The sequence below is a fragment of the Scomber scombrus genome, chromosome 19 (genome assembly GCF_963691925.1).
Source record: "Scomber scombrus chromosome 19, fScoSco1.1, whole genome shotgun sequence".
NCBI lineage: Eukaryota > Metazoa > Chordata > Actinopteri > Scombriformes > Scombridae > Scomber > Scomber scombrus.
In genome coordinates this window covers 16,003,118-16,017,897 of record NC_084988.1, presented here as the reverse complement: position 1 = coordinate 16,017,897, position 14,780 = coordinate 16,003,118, and the positions used below count along the sequence as shown (strand labels likewise).

The following is a 14,780-nucleotide window of genomic DNA, read 5'->3' as shown; positions in this document are numbered from 1 at the left end:
GGTGCACTCGTGGGCAGCATTCCTTGATTACTCACCTTCCAATATAAGCCTAGCAGAGTCCCTCAGGCAAACAATATAGTCTTGCTGTGAGGAGTCATGTTTGGCTCTCCAGGAATGAGCTTCTGTTGAAGACGATGTTCCCACCGAACACCATTTTGTTAAGTGGTTTGGAAGGAGATCCTCAAAATAGCTTTGTAAATGCTAACATGAAAGCTTTCCCCCTGATGTGGGCGCATTTTGGACTGTTTTGGACAGCACTGTGCTTAGGTAAGGGAATATTTTGTACAGACACAAATATGAAGGTTTTTATAACTCAATAGTTCTCATACATATCACTCAGTACTCATCTGTGCTGATTTTAAAGAAAGAAATGAAGTGACAGCTAATAAAGCTGAACTCTTCTATGGCCTTTTTTTAGATTAAGGAATTAACTTTTTATAGGAACAAATTATAGGGAATTCTAATAGTATCAACAACAAAAACTCTCATAGGGGAGCAGTGAAAACATTTTTCCATGAAAGGAGCTGGGTTCAAGCCCATGTGTCTGAAAGTAACTTCCCAGTTATTGTGTACTTGAGGATAAAACTTGACCTCTACCCACTCTCTGTGCAGAACCACTTGTGGGGAATTCCCCTTTAATAATGATAAATGTAATCATTAGAGTATCATATTTACGTGTGTAATAATGAGCCAAAACTTGTGTACCTGGTGTCTGCAACGTCTCTGGTCAGAAAATTGTTGTGATTGACGTCTTTGCTGTTGCAGTTGCTGGATAGCGAACTGAAGCTGGTAGCTTTCCTGGGTGGGCATGTAGCGCTGCTGTGGGTTCACCCCTGTGACCAAGCTGTAGGCATTCTGTACCTGCCCGTCCCAAAGACTCTCCTCCTCGTGCAACGGCCTGTGGCTTGGAGAGCAGAAATGAAGAGAAGTCAGTGAAAAGGTCAAAGAATTTAAAATGTAACTGTTTTCACATTTTCAGAGTAAGAGATGCAGAATATGAGGGTTTCAACTCATTTGAGAAACCCTTCACAACTCACTCTGAATAAAAAGATATTATCTATGAAGTTGTGATGTGACATAAATTACTTTGTTATTTTTAATTGACTGTTTATGGTAGTTTTATACATTTGGTGAGAGTTCAGTCCATCTTTAGAGATAGTGTGTAGACAATAAAAAGAGGGACAGGAGATAGGGGAGAAATGGTTTTAATGAAATAGTGTTATAGCATGCATTCAGAGGCACTAGTGGTAAGATCATGTTAAAATTGCTTCATTTGTAATATTGTCATTGGACAACTGCTTTTACTGTTAAATCTGGTGCCAGTTATCTATGAGATTTGTGCTATCCACTTTGTGTTTTTCCATAAATTCTAGTACAATGAATCTACTACCAACTTTAAAATGTGATTAAATAATAGCTTTTTTAACTTATAGTAAGTAATTATGGCTGTAATATTGGAGGATAGTGCAGGCTTCAGTGGCAAAACAATGAGCTATAATTGTACAGTATTTGCTACCGTCTTTTCCTTGTCAGTTAATTTACCATCCAACCAAGGCAGAGAAGTGGCAGTAGCTCATTACCTCCCCTGTTTCTGTTCACATGTTAAGCTGCAATCCACCAGCGAAAAGTAAAAAAGACAAGACAGCTCCCGGCATCCCAGCTGGTGGCTGCTGGGCCCGCAGAAGCCTCAAGTCAAAGTGTGCAAATCAGAGTCAAAATAGAGGGCAAGCCTGTGGCAAACAGACTGAACTCAAAACCTTTCCTGTGCTTCGGTACTCCCCCGAGCTTCACGTTCCATTCACATCACAAAGCCACAACCTGGAAAGCAAACCTTTTGACCAGCTCCACGAGTTTGTAACTGGATTATCTGTCATTAGAACTAAGCCTGTTTCAGCCTTTTTTTCTTTTTGGCCTCTGCTAAAGCAATGAGGTGACCTGCCTCCTCTTCAGACACGCTTAAATTGAGTCTATGTGTGTCTGGTGTGCTGCTATGTACCATCTCAGCCAAAAATAATGCCTTAAAGAGCACTATTGGGAGCAGTGAGGAAAAATATGACAGAAAAAAAAGAGAGATACATGTACAGCTGAAGAAATGGGATCCCTGGGGTCTTAATGACAAAAAAGTTCTTGGGAATTCCTCCCATTCCATGCAATAACATTTGTCCATTGGTCTACAGTAAAAGCAAACACTGTAGACTTAAAATCACAATAGCTGCAATATTTTTAGAACCAAACTACGACAAGCTCTAAAATTAGAATTCAATTAATCTTGAACAACAATGCACACTGTGGGATAATAATCTTCTGTCGCTCAAGCGGAAAAAAAAATCCTGTCCTGTGTGGCCAAACAAAGACAAAAGGGATCTTAAACTCATGTGAACATGCTATCCGCCCATGCATTTCTCAGTTCACATAATGGCACATATATTGCAAAAACAACTGGTGCGACCACGAGCCAATTCAATTTTTTTAGGTTGTGGAAACAAAGGCTTGTCTGTGAACCTTGCAAGGCCAGAGATTCTACAAAGCCAGGAGACAAAACAAGAACTCGTTCTTTGTTTACAGCAGTCATTTCCTTTAACTTGGCTGCATTTCGCACACTGGACTGCAGGGACCTTCATTGCTACCATTTTATTAGCGTATGGTCTAAAACTGACTACTTCTCAGGTCAAGAGCATATGTTTTCCTTGGTTAAAACGTGTCTGTTGGACCCTAAGGAGAGGTCTTTTCAGACAGGACTTGTCAACACAAAGCCGTGCAAAAAATACTACAAAAACCAGAGTTTTCAGTCATAATTCCAACACATGTAAAAGGGAAAAAGAAATGAGAGAGAAGAACAGTATTGCATCTGAGTTTCTCACCACTAGTGCAGCACATGTGTTGAACTATCTGGGACTTCCCTGCCTGCCGGACTCCGGCTCGTGGGTGTCAGCTTACTCCCCGCTGTGCTCGCCATCCTTTAATATGCTGATATGACTTACAGTAGAACAACACAGCGGTGCAAGTTGAGCACATGTGCGGCATCAATCTAACTCTGTGCGAATGTGGGAAAACGGACGGCCTGAGATGACGTCATGCCACAGTATCTCAAACCCCTGCCTGGTTAGTATAAACATCAGCCGCCACAGGAGCGCGAGGGTATTTCCAGCCATTACTAAACGTTTGTTTACCTTGTTTTATTGCAACGACATGACACTGAGCAGACTGTCCTTAACATACAAAAAAAATATAGCATCAAGGGAATTGTTGTGGAAGCAGCTTAGATGTGGATGGTGATGCTTTAATTAATGCAGCGGTGTTCAAGGTAGGATCCTGAAGCTACCTGAGTCTATTCCAAGAAGCAGGTTCACTGAGTTATCTGGATAACTTTGCTGAAGAAAACTCAGAACATCCTCATATTTGAAACATGGATTGATCCAAAATGATCAGTTCTGGGTTTTACTCTCACACTGAAGCCAGGTGAGCTCAGGGATCATATTATGAAGTGTAAGAAGTGTAAGAGTAAGGTAAAGTTAGCTGAGAAATCTGATATCTGTGAATCACAATCAGGGCAAGCGAGCTACAGATGGTCACAGATAAAAGCAAAAGGACACAGGGGAACATGAACTAATCAAACAGCAACACTAGTGTCACATATTTGACAGTATGATATTTCTCCTAAATGGGTGATATACATTAAGAGCTGAAATGATCATTTAATGAGTTGGAAATTCATCATCAACTATTTTGATAATTAATTTAGTTGTTTCAAGTAAAAAAAAAAGTGTTTTCAGCATCTCAAACATGAGAATTTCCTACTTTTCTTTGTAAAATAAGATTGTAAAATTAGAGATCCCCTCCAGGCATTTACCTACATTTATATTACAGTAAAATACTCTGCTTGGTATATTTTAGTATAATAGTTGGCATCTGATATGCTTTTCTACCAAAAACTGCAGTTTACATGTTCTTCTCCTTCCTCACTGAAAACAGTATAATCTATCTATCTATAAAATATGCAAATACTATTCAGCACAAACGTTTTACTGTGCTTTATGCACTGGAGGCTTCAAGTTTAGACATCACATTTGTGTAAGTTGCCATCTGGACTACAAGTGGCTTTTGTCCGAAATCCTGAGTAGGTACACTGAGATTTAAGGTGAGCACAGAGAAACTTACCCCATTCAATGGATCAATGCTAAAACAACTTTTTTTTTGGTACTTCAAATTTTCATTGCTTTTATCTTAATAAATAAAATTAGTATTTTTTATTTAAATGTCATATGACTAGGTAAGACATTTAGAACAGCTTCTTATATACATGAAAGGGACATAAGGGACATATTAATAATAACATAACTAGGAAGAATATCCATGCAACAGATTATAATATTAATTTCTATCAGGAGACGGGCTTATCAGTCAGTGTGATATGAGTCCAGAAAAGATCCCAAACTGGCGCATACTCTTATGTCTGTTATCCATCTTGTTAAGCAAAGGCTCGTATGAAGCTGTTTTTATCGTGGTGTTTGCCCATTTTTTAAATTCTGGAAATCTGGTAGTTTTCCAGAGTCTAAGTTTTGTCCCTGGCAGCCACAGAGGTGCCTACCAAGATTCCCAAAAATGCTCCACTTGATATGTTGTATATTTGGTTTCTGTCCCCTAACAAACATAATCTTGGAGAAAGTGATTATCACCTTCTCAACCAATTGCTCTGATATTCCAAAGTTGTTCTCCAGAAGGGTTGAATAATAAAATGCAGTGTAACAGAGTGCCTGAGTCTTTCTGACAAAGTTGTATTTATTGTACCAATTCTATTGAGTCTTATTGGAGTCCGATAATATCTGTGTATTGTTTTATATTGGGTGAATTTCCCCTTTAGCCTCACTTATGTATTTCCCATTGTTGGATATAATTTTCAGGCATTCATTTTCCTCCACAGTCAGTGTCAGTATGTGTTTTGGTCCAAAGTTCTTTGGAGTGAGACATGATGGGATTCAATACATTATGTGAACATTGTCTGAGATGATCCATCAATAGAGGTAAATGGGAATGACAGTTTATTTTCAATATTAATTCACTCTAATTGGTTATCTTTATGTTAATGTTGGGCTATCTTGGCCATTTCTAAGGAAATATATCACAAAATAAATAATCTGGAATCTTGTAAACCTAAACCTCCTCTGTCCTGAGGAGAACACATTTTACTGAGTTCAATCCTGGGTTTTTCCCCTCCCACAAAAAGTCTTGAATTATTGTATCATATTGTTTAAATATCATAAGTACATAATTGAATTGTGGTGAAAGAACCATTTTTATTCCATGAACCTTCCCCCATGATGTAAGCTTAAATCCCCCCATTTATCTAAACCCATTTTAATTTGTTGTAGCACTGGTTCAAAACTTAATAGACTTTTCCTTTCACAATCCAGCTTAGTTTTGATTCTTTAGTATTTCATCATGTTTCATTTTAGTATATTTAGAATATTTGTTAATACATTTGTGAATGACATAATCCAGGTATAGGAACAGCTTCAATTATTTTCATATCCTGATCATTAAGGGTAAGATCGTATTGTGTCCATTAAGTATGTTATCAAATTCAATGGGTCTTTTACCAGCTTCAAAATACTGTCCACATATAACAACAATCTGTGCTAAATCCCATCTCCTTCCAACCCACAAGTATTAGCATTTTCTCAGATGGCAGTAGACAGTGGCATTATACAGAGCACAAACCCTGCCGAGCAGCTCCAGTAAATAAAGGTGAGATTACGCCACTGGTTATCACTGCTGCCTTTGGATTCTTGTATAATGTTTTAATCGAGTTAGTAAATGTTGGTCCAAATCCAAAATGTGATAAGGCTGCAAATTGAAACTGAACTCTGTCAAATACCCTCTCTGCATCAACTGAGAATGCAGCGACTGTCTTTTTCTGTCCAATTCAACCAAATCAAAGGTAATAATCTACTGTGTCTGTCATGTGTCTGTGGATGACCTATTTTTCAAAAATCTTACTTGATCAGTATGCATAATGCTCTTTAATAGAGCAAAGATCTCTGTTAAAATCTTGCAATCCAGATTAATTAGACTTAAAGGTTGAAAATCAGAGGGTTTTGCTATGTCTTTATCTTTTTTTTAGGTATTACTGATATTAAGGCCCTGTTGAATGTTGGGGGTAGAGATCCTACTGTAAAAGCCTCATTATACTGTATATTTCTTGTAATAGTGGTGCCAAGATATCTACATACTGCTTATAGCACTCCACTGGAGCCCTGTCAAGGCCAGATGACTTTCCTGTTCTCATGTATGAATAAGCATTCCCGATTTCATCCTCAGTTATTAGACTAATAATTTCACCTGTTCGGAAGACAATCTATACAGATCAATGTTAAAAAAGTAGTTTTGGACTGTTGGTCTGACAAAAAATCGATTTGATATGTCACATTGGGCATATTTATCTAAGAAAAACATATCATGTACATATGTAAAATGTAAACAAATTATTTAATTAATCTAGACAATAAATGTTAATTAATTGATAATAAAAATACTCAGTTGCAGTCCTACATGCTTGTCATACTGCTGCACACTGAGGGCCTGGTTATGGCTGTTAAGGTGTGTGTATCCACTAAATAACCTAAATCCAATCTCCTCCTTCCTATTGCGACATCTGGCTCCAATCATTGTGAATAAAAATGTCTCTTCTTTTAAATTTGAAGGAAGAGAGACATCAAACCAATTTTGTGGGACTTTGTCCGCCATCAAAGTTTTACATTTTCACCAGAGTTTTTCTGATTAGTTGGGTTGTTGGTTCAGCAAATGGGCTGTCATAAAAATCCTTTGGAATGGTATGTCCTTACAAAATCTGACCAAGTCAAACAACAATCTGACAAAGTATTGAACAGGACTAAAAATACCCTGAATAAGCAGGGTTGTGGTATTTCTCGTGCTGGAATGAACATGAAGAAGAGATGATGGTTTCACAGTCATTTGTACGTATAGCAAGGAGGAAACGGGGAGACTATTACTGTGGCCGGGGCGCTAATGCAGCTGAAGACACATAAATGAGTGTTCATGTGACTAATCCGCAAGGGGAAGACCAACCATGATCTGCTGCCTGTCTTAGAACAACACCAACATAAAGCTCCACAAACTCAAACCACAACTAACTTGCTTACAAGAAAAACATTTCTTATTCAAAGTGGAGCAAAAAAGTACCAACATTGACATTGACATGACTATTTTGCTTTTGTGAGAATTTGTGGAACTTGTTGTCTTGACTGTAGTCTGTTGTCTGTGCAGTGTTTTAAAATGATTTGATCATTTCGCAAGTGCACTGGATGAATATCATCATTATTGTACCAGGAGGTCCAACAATGGAAATGATCCCAAAGTTAACTGTGGGTGTGCGAGGACGTACAGTATGGTTGAAAGCCGACGGGTTGTCAGCACACTGGAGTGAGGCAGCAGCTCTCAGAGTGCTGATGCAGCATACCTGGTAGATCCTGACAGCGGTACTTCAAAGACCAGTGCTACTCTTTGAAACCCATCATACTTCACCCCTGTGGTTGCTTAAAGAGCCAGTGTGCTTAACAGTTTCAGTATGTTTGGCACAAACCATCAGCCCGAGTGTAGGCGGGGGGGTTAGAGGGGGGGTTTCTATGGTTGCAGGGGCGAGAGCCTTGGAGCAGACAAACTATGTGGGTGTTGATATTGCCCCCTCCCCACCACCACCACCACCGCCTCCGCAACCCTTCCAAAGCAATGTTTTAAGCTGCCAGCATGCTTCACACACTCCAGGCAGTCAGCAGCCAGTTCCACTGCTTCTTAGCTCCACAAAGCACAATTAAAAATGGAAGAAAACGCCAATTTCCAAGCACGTATTGAACTAGCCTGCCCAGAGGGGTGTTGGCACTCTGCGATCCTTTTCCAAAGACTAACAATCTTCAATCTAAAAACTCGTCAGAGACCATTAAAAAAGTCTTTAGATTCTATTGAGTGTGACCAAATAGGCTACCACAATCTAAGTGTCCATAGTAAAAACTTGTGTAAAGTTGATTACACAGAAAATCCTCAGGACATTCATTTGGACAAAGTGAATAATAGTTTATACCTGAGCAGCTCCTCTGCATCTTTGTCACACATCTATCGCTCGGCAAAGTGGTAAGAATGAAAACGCAAACGTCCCTAAAGTTAAACACTTAACTGCAGTATTTTAACCCTTCAGGCATCATCGCTGGTTGCGGAAAACAATAATGGTTTTCTACACTGACTCCAACGTCTTTGTCAGTTTAGATCAGCACATCATCTCAAACTCAAAGCTCTCAGAAGAGAGATATGCTGTTTACCTTGGCAATGACTCCCATTGAGTCTGTAACACACTCTTCCTTCTCTGCAGCCTCAGGGGAGGGCAAAATATAGTACATGTGAGTACAATGGTGAGAAATTTGACCAAATGGGGTACTGGAGCTCTTTTAAGGAAGAAAAGGTGTGGTTTGTGGTACTTTCCAACAACAAATCCACTCTAAGATGTTGTACATATGATACTTTTCTATCTCTGATATGGAGTTAATGTGTATCTTAAACACAGAAGAATCGTAATTTTCACATTTTTTTTTTTTTTTAAATAACAGAATAATTCAAACTGATCTTCAGTTGGATTTTGTGTCACTATGTACTGAAAATTTGCGTAAGCAAGCTTTTCTTGTTGATTATGCATTAACCACTAAGTGAATAATTGAAATCCACGTTTTACCTTATTTCCAAATTTCAATATTCAAAATTAGAAATTATACATTGCACATTTAAAAAAAAGAAAAATCTAAATGTGCCACCTTTCTTTGGACTCACCCGGTGCTGGTCAGTAGATCCGTTCCAGAGTGAAGAGCTTTCATTGGTCCTTGGGTCGTAGCAGCAGTGTGTCGCATCTTAGGGTTCAGTGTGAAACTCTCTGTGCCCAGCATCTTGTTGGCCAGGTTCAGGCTTGTCAACTGTAGGAAGAAAGAGAAGAATTTAAGAGACAATTCAACTCAAACCAATTTAATCTTAATTGTCTATTTATTACATTTACTAAGAAAAAGGCATTCATTAAAAAAATCAATGTTAAATGCAGTCACTTCAATCACTGCTGCTTCTAGTCATGTTTGATGAATGAGTGCTCATACTATGTTCCTCCCTGCGTCGACCACTTCCATCTCTTGCATTTGGGGGGCTGTGTGAAATGTACACACGGCACATGGCAGAGCTAGTCTCCGCTCAGCACTAAATCCAGGTGGTCCTCTCCCCCTCCTCCATGCCGAACAGAATTAGTTATCATGACTTGCCAAATCTGTTTACAAGCACATCAGCAGTACTGTAGCAACTGCACCTCTGTGCTGCTCTATTTTCTCCCTGGGAATTATGTACTGTGATGAAATCTAATGGTAGAATTAATCACGCTGCTGTGGCGTTTTGTTTACTTTGTTTCCTCCTGTGAGCATTAAATCCCCAATGCGAAAAAATGGTAAAGCTGCCAAGCCTTTTATTACATAAAGAACGTGTCAGCGTGTCGACTACAATCACATATAATGCTTGTCTCCTGCACCTACTGTGGTCATGACTATCCATTACTCTGGACAAGGGTGGGAGGAAATGTTGGTGGCAACAGCTTCGTCTTGAGGATGAAATGTCATATATATTACGTCAGGAACCAATCACAATGTTTGTTTACAATAACTTTGGGATAGAAAATCCTTGCGTCACATACACACAATTTAATGATGCGGAGCAAATAGGGGCGAGGAACAACTGAGATATACTCTCAACTTCAGGGAAAATGGTTAAGTTTTGTTGTGTATGGGGGTGCTGGGTAACAAGAGTTGAGAAGGTTTCAGGTTTTGCAGATTTCCATCTACATTGAGCAAACATGATCAAAGACTGCTCTGGATTCAGCATCGGTAAAGGGAGGAGATCCAGGACAGGCCAACTGCTTGTGTCAGCTGAAAAGAACGGGGGCCTTACAGCCAGATCTTGATGAACGAATTTGTGGGCAGCATTTTATGAAAAATCAGCTTTATGTCTCATTTCATTTTCAGTATCAAAGAAACAACGTATTTTGAGATTGTTGACGTTGGGTTAGCTGGGCTAATGTTATGTCAAACCGGTCAGACCACTGTGTTTAGATATAAATCTTCAAACATTACATTTACGGCTGAAAATGACAACAGAAATAAACAAGTCACATATCTCCGCAACTCAAATCAACCGCCAGCTGTCTATCTAGAAGTGACTACAATAATAAACAGTTCTGTGGCGCAGTTCCAATACGGCATTGTATAAATTGCCATAATGTCCCATCATGTTAGATCATGTTCGATTGTACAAGACAGAGGGAGAATATTCTGACTGACAGTGTAAAGAGGATGTAATGTCCAGGTCACAAGCAGACGCCCAAATGCACACGCTGAAAGGATTTACCTTCATATCTGTGTATCACAATGTAATAGCATATTTGTTTATTGTAAGTGAATTGCGGTTTTTGAATTTGTATATACAACCTTGCATGAGAGTGAGTAATTACGAAAACCTTAAGAGGTCAAGTAATGCAACAGGGTGTTGTTCATGTTTACGGAGTTCTCCATTTTGTTCAGCAAGTGATTTAATGACTTCTAATCTGAGCCTTTAAAAAAACACTAAATGTACTCTGAGCTTTTGAGTGCAAAACACAGGTCTGTTTTACTCTGCAAAATAAACAGCTGCCATTCCTTGGATTAACTATTCATTGTAAATACAGCAAACACCTTTCAGATAGACAGAATAATGAACAGTCAAAAGGAAGCCACGAAACTGCCGTCTGTGTGGTCTGGTGCCATCACAAGAAACTCTGACAGGAAAAAATCCAGTGAGGCAGAAGAGGAGGAAGAGGAGTAGAAACAGTAGGAGGAGGTGGAAGAGGAGAAGGAGAAGGAGGAGGAGGAAAGGTTGAGGGGCTCCCCACACCGAAAGACAAACCTTTGGGGAATATAGAAGGTGGTGATCCAACGATGGTGGTGAGCCAACGAAGCTGGCGCTCCCCTGCTCGGTGCATATTTGCCACATTCCTCTATTTATAAGCATCAATTACCACAAAAAAGGGGCTGCTTGTTAAGTATCAACAGAAATCACTCCCCCATGGCGCATCTGATAATGAGACCTCACACAGAGCTGAGGCTTGATGCGGCTCACCACTGTTTAGGCCAGCCAGCTTCAAACCCAATTCCAGACCCACCCCCACAGCAGCCCCAGCCCAGACTACAGGCGAGCTGAGGGCTGAAGGAGGAAGGTGCGCTGTACGAGGCAGCAGACCCTCCGGCTCCAACAGGTCTGTTGAATGAATATGCAGCTAGATGACGCCAATCAGCATGGGGTCAGGCCAGGTTTATGCATCAACAAAGAGAAATATCAGAGACCTCACAGTGAGAGACTACTGAGAGGGCCAGATTCTTCTTCCTTACATGAAGCACCACGGAGATCAGTTTACAATTGTTTAATAACTCAACATAGTTTCTTAGTTGAACACAGAGAAACTTCCTGCTCCTGTTGGCTCACTGGTTTATGGAGGTTGGAAACATAATGAACTCACGTGTTGTGTCAGCAGGTTGATGTTACTGGAGCTGGCATAATGGCGAGCAACCTGCTTGTCGGCCAGCTTTTGGAGGGCCGAGATGAAAGCCTGCTGGTTCGACTGGGCCTGGGCAGACAAAGAGTTCAACTCCTTGAAAGTCCCCGCTGAGTTTGACTTCAGCTTACTGGAACTGCTCCTTCTGATCACTGATATAAAGAAAAAAACAAGACAAATGTGTGAATATGGGAATAAGATCAATATCGAGAAGGTAATGTAGAAAAATAATATTACCCTGGCCTGCAGAGGTGGGTCTAGAGAGCTTCTGGCTATAGATGTGTGTGGCACTTGGGATGGAGGAGGCTGCAGAGCTGGGCGTGGATGAGGTAAAGGATGGGATCCCCTTGAGCACCTGGGTTGATTGCCCTGTACACGCTGTGTTAAGGCCAGTAGAAACAGCTGTCCACATCGCTCTTTGGGGCTGCGTGACCACAGGGGCGGAGGTGTATGCAGGGAGGTCAGAAAGAGTCTCGGACTGGCAGAACTGAGATTTCGCCAAGGATTGCGCGTAGGACGGTGGCTGAGGTGGGGGTGGCGGTGGCGGACAGTGAAGAGGCAAGGATGTCGGGGTGGGGGAGCAGTGCTGCAGATGAATATGGGTGCAATCCAGAGTCACAGGAAAGCTGGAACAGTGCTGAGAGGACTGCACCTCTGGCCGGGTTTTAGCAGCTCTAACTGCTGCCAGTGGGTCTTCAGGCAACATACGGACAGAAGGCTGACTTTCAGTGGCCTTGATGTCTGGGTCACTGCTGATTTTCCCCGTGGAGAGCGAGGATTCTGAAGAGCTGGAATCCTCTTTGGCCACAGGCAGAGCTGTTCAAAGCAGGAAAGAAGCCAGAGCTCCTTTATCATCAGTTAGCCATTCCATGGCTCTGACACACATTTGTTTTTCCCCAATGAGTGCTAATCGTTTGAAGCTGACCCTTTCTTCACCCTGGATGACTCAATCTTTTTTCCCTTTACTTTTTTGGGGGGATTTAAAAATCTAAACATCAAAATTCCTGTTTACTGTGTTTGAATGATAAAATATTAAACACAAACCAGACCTACAGTAAGAGAAATATGAAAAAGAAAAAACATGGATGGAACTCACTTTTGGATTTCTCACAGTTGCCTGGCTCTCCTGAGGCATTTATTTCATGAAAGTCTTTCTTAACACTCCTGACTTTTGTTCCTAGGAAGACGGTGGCTGATTTATTTTTCTGTGTGTAGAATGTCAGTACTTCCTCCAGATCGTTTTCACTGTTAAAAAAAAAGAGAGATAAATGTGTATTGCAGATTGAGATCACTCTTCAGTCAGTAGCATATATAACAAGAACTGTAAAGAGCCAGGCGCTGAACAATGGCAAGTGGGTTTGCCAATTCACTAACCTCGCTGCAGTGATGTACTCTTGAAATACACTGGCGTCCACACAATGCTCCTCTTTGCTATTCTCCTGTTTTTGCAGCATATGTTCGGTTTCCTCAAAAGATAAGAAAGAATAACAGAGCTTGTTTGAAAATGTATAGTTGTCTTTGATTGGATCACCTCTTAGAAATTGTAATTCTTGGGTAAAACCAGAGTCTGAGAACTTGGTACCTTGTTGTAACAGTGGATAAACTCTCCTAGCTGGTGGGACAGGATGCGTCTGCGGTCTTGGAGTGGTAGCTGGCGACTGGGCAGGACCACCTTTATGTCTTGTTGAAGGTTACTGGCTGCTCTTCTCAAAAAACGAATCACAAGCTCCTGTGCAGACATTTAAAAAAACAAAAAAACAACATAAAATACATGCAAAATATTTTACTATCACTGCCCTGAAGCATTGATGCACTTATTCAATCTGTCACTATGTTGTCCTTTCAGCCTTGGACCTCTAAATTCAATAACCAGCAGACTGGCTTAAGTTCAGATTGATTTTCCCAAGAGATTTGAGGTCACTGATAATGACTTTCCAATCAGAGACCACAAATGGTCTCTGATTGAAAAGTCATCTCAAAATGGCAAAAAAAAAAAAAAAAGTCTCAAAATGACCGCAAATGCCTCGTACACAATTCAGCTCCAGCCAGATGAGTGACAGAGTATTGATAAGGGGAATATATGTACATACAAAGGAAACGGTGCTCCAGGGTATTCCACTCCAGTCCATTTATTATAAAAAAGGAGATTTTGAAAATAGAAAATCAGTCATACCATTTGGTCATTGTCCTTTTCTGGCCAAGCTGGGATGGTGTTGGCTCTACTCTCTGCCAACAGTCTCTGCTGGACTCGCTGCAGGTAAGAGGAAAAAGCCATCCGGGCCTGCACTTTACTGGAGAGGAGAGGCAGAGGCAGCAGGGATTAACAAAAAAAAAGCATCACAAAGTAGCACTGCTAAGGTAAAGTAATTTTATTAACTACGTCCTCAAGCTAGGTGTTTTGAAACTGACGGTAACAACTGCTTTGTTGCTTTGGAATCTGTGATACAGGTGTTACAGCAGAAAGAACAAGCAGTCGCACTCATTCCATTTGCTAACATATCATCCAGAGAGACAGCAAACAAAAACAGGTATGTATCACTTTCTGCCAAAAGTTGTTGAAACACTGTGTATCTTGTCCTGCGCCAGCATCAAAATGATAAATTGTCTCTGTGGCCCAGGTGAGTCTGGGGAGTATACTGTCAGAACATTGAAGAAAAAAAATGTTTTGGAAGAAGCTGTCAAACACAAACAATGATATGCTATACTATAATTTCCCAGCTTCATGCACAGTCCTGGCAAGTACGGGAATTTTCTACAAATTCAGACTTGTTATTGTAATTCCTTCTTAAATTATAATATTTGGCACACTTTAAAAATCAACGGGAGACTTGCAGTCTTTTGTTGCCCTTAAATATAACAGTATGTTAAATGTGGCGTAATGTCAGACAGTACTCTTAATTCAAATAAATGAATATATGAATGTTCAAATGTTTCATCCTCAGCCAAATTTGAATTTATATATTATGTATTTTTATATTATCTTACCACAACTTCCTTTACTCTTCTCTTGGGTAAAAGTCAAGCTTTGGCTACTACTAGAAAAATGCCAAATGAAACTATTTTGCAGACAGAAGATTATAGTCTGTCCAGTCCAGATAAAACAATGCAATCACCAAGTACAGAAAGTTAAATAGTGGGTTGGGGGGTAAAACTGTTTCTACAT

General features: G+C 40.3%; 1 protein-coding gene across 1 annotated transcript in view; it reads right to left on the bottom strand.

The window, feature by feature from the left end:
* The window catches only part of ttll5 (tubulin tyrosine ligase-like family, member 5), a 52,409-nt gene that overhangs the window by 11,200 nt on the left and 26,429 nt on the right, over window positions 1–14,780 (bottom strand). Inside the window, exons 21-28 of the mRNA XM_062439879.1 lie at window positions 13,791–13,908; window positions 13,200–13,346; window positions 12,992–13,083; window positions 12,714–12,862; window positions 11,855–12,433; window positions 11,582–11,769; window positions 8,833–8,972; window positions 706–904 (exon numbers count right to left, since the gene is read on the bottom strand). Coding sequence (XP_062295863.1) covers window positions 706–904; window positions 8,833–8,972; window positions 11,582–11,769; window positions 11,855–12,433; window positions 12,714–12,862; window positions 12,992–13,083; window positions 13,200–13,346; window positions 13,791–13,908 — 1,612 coding nt within the window. The remainder of the gene's footprint in view (window positions 1–705; window positions 905–8,832; window positions 8,973–11,581; window positions 11,770–11,854; window positions 12,434–12,713; window positions 12,863–12,991; window positions 13,084–13,199; window positions 13,347–13,790; window positions 13,909–14,780) is intronic.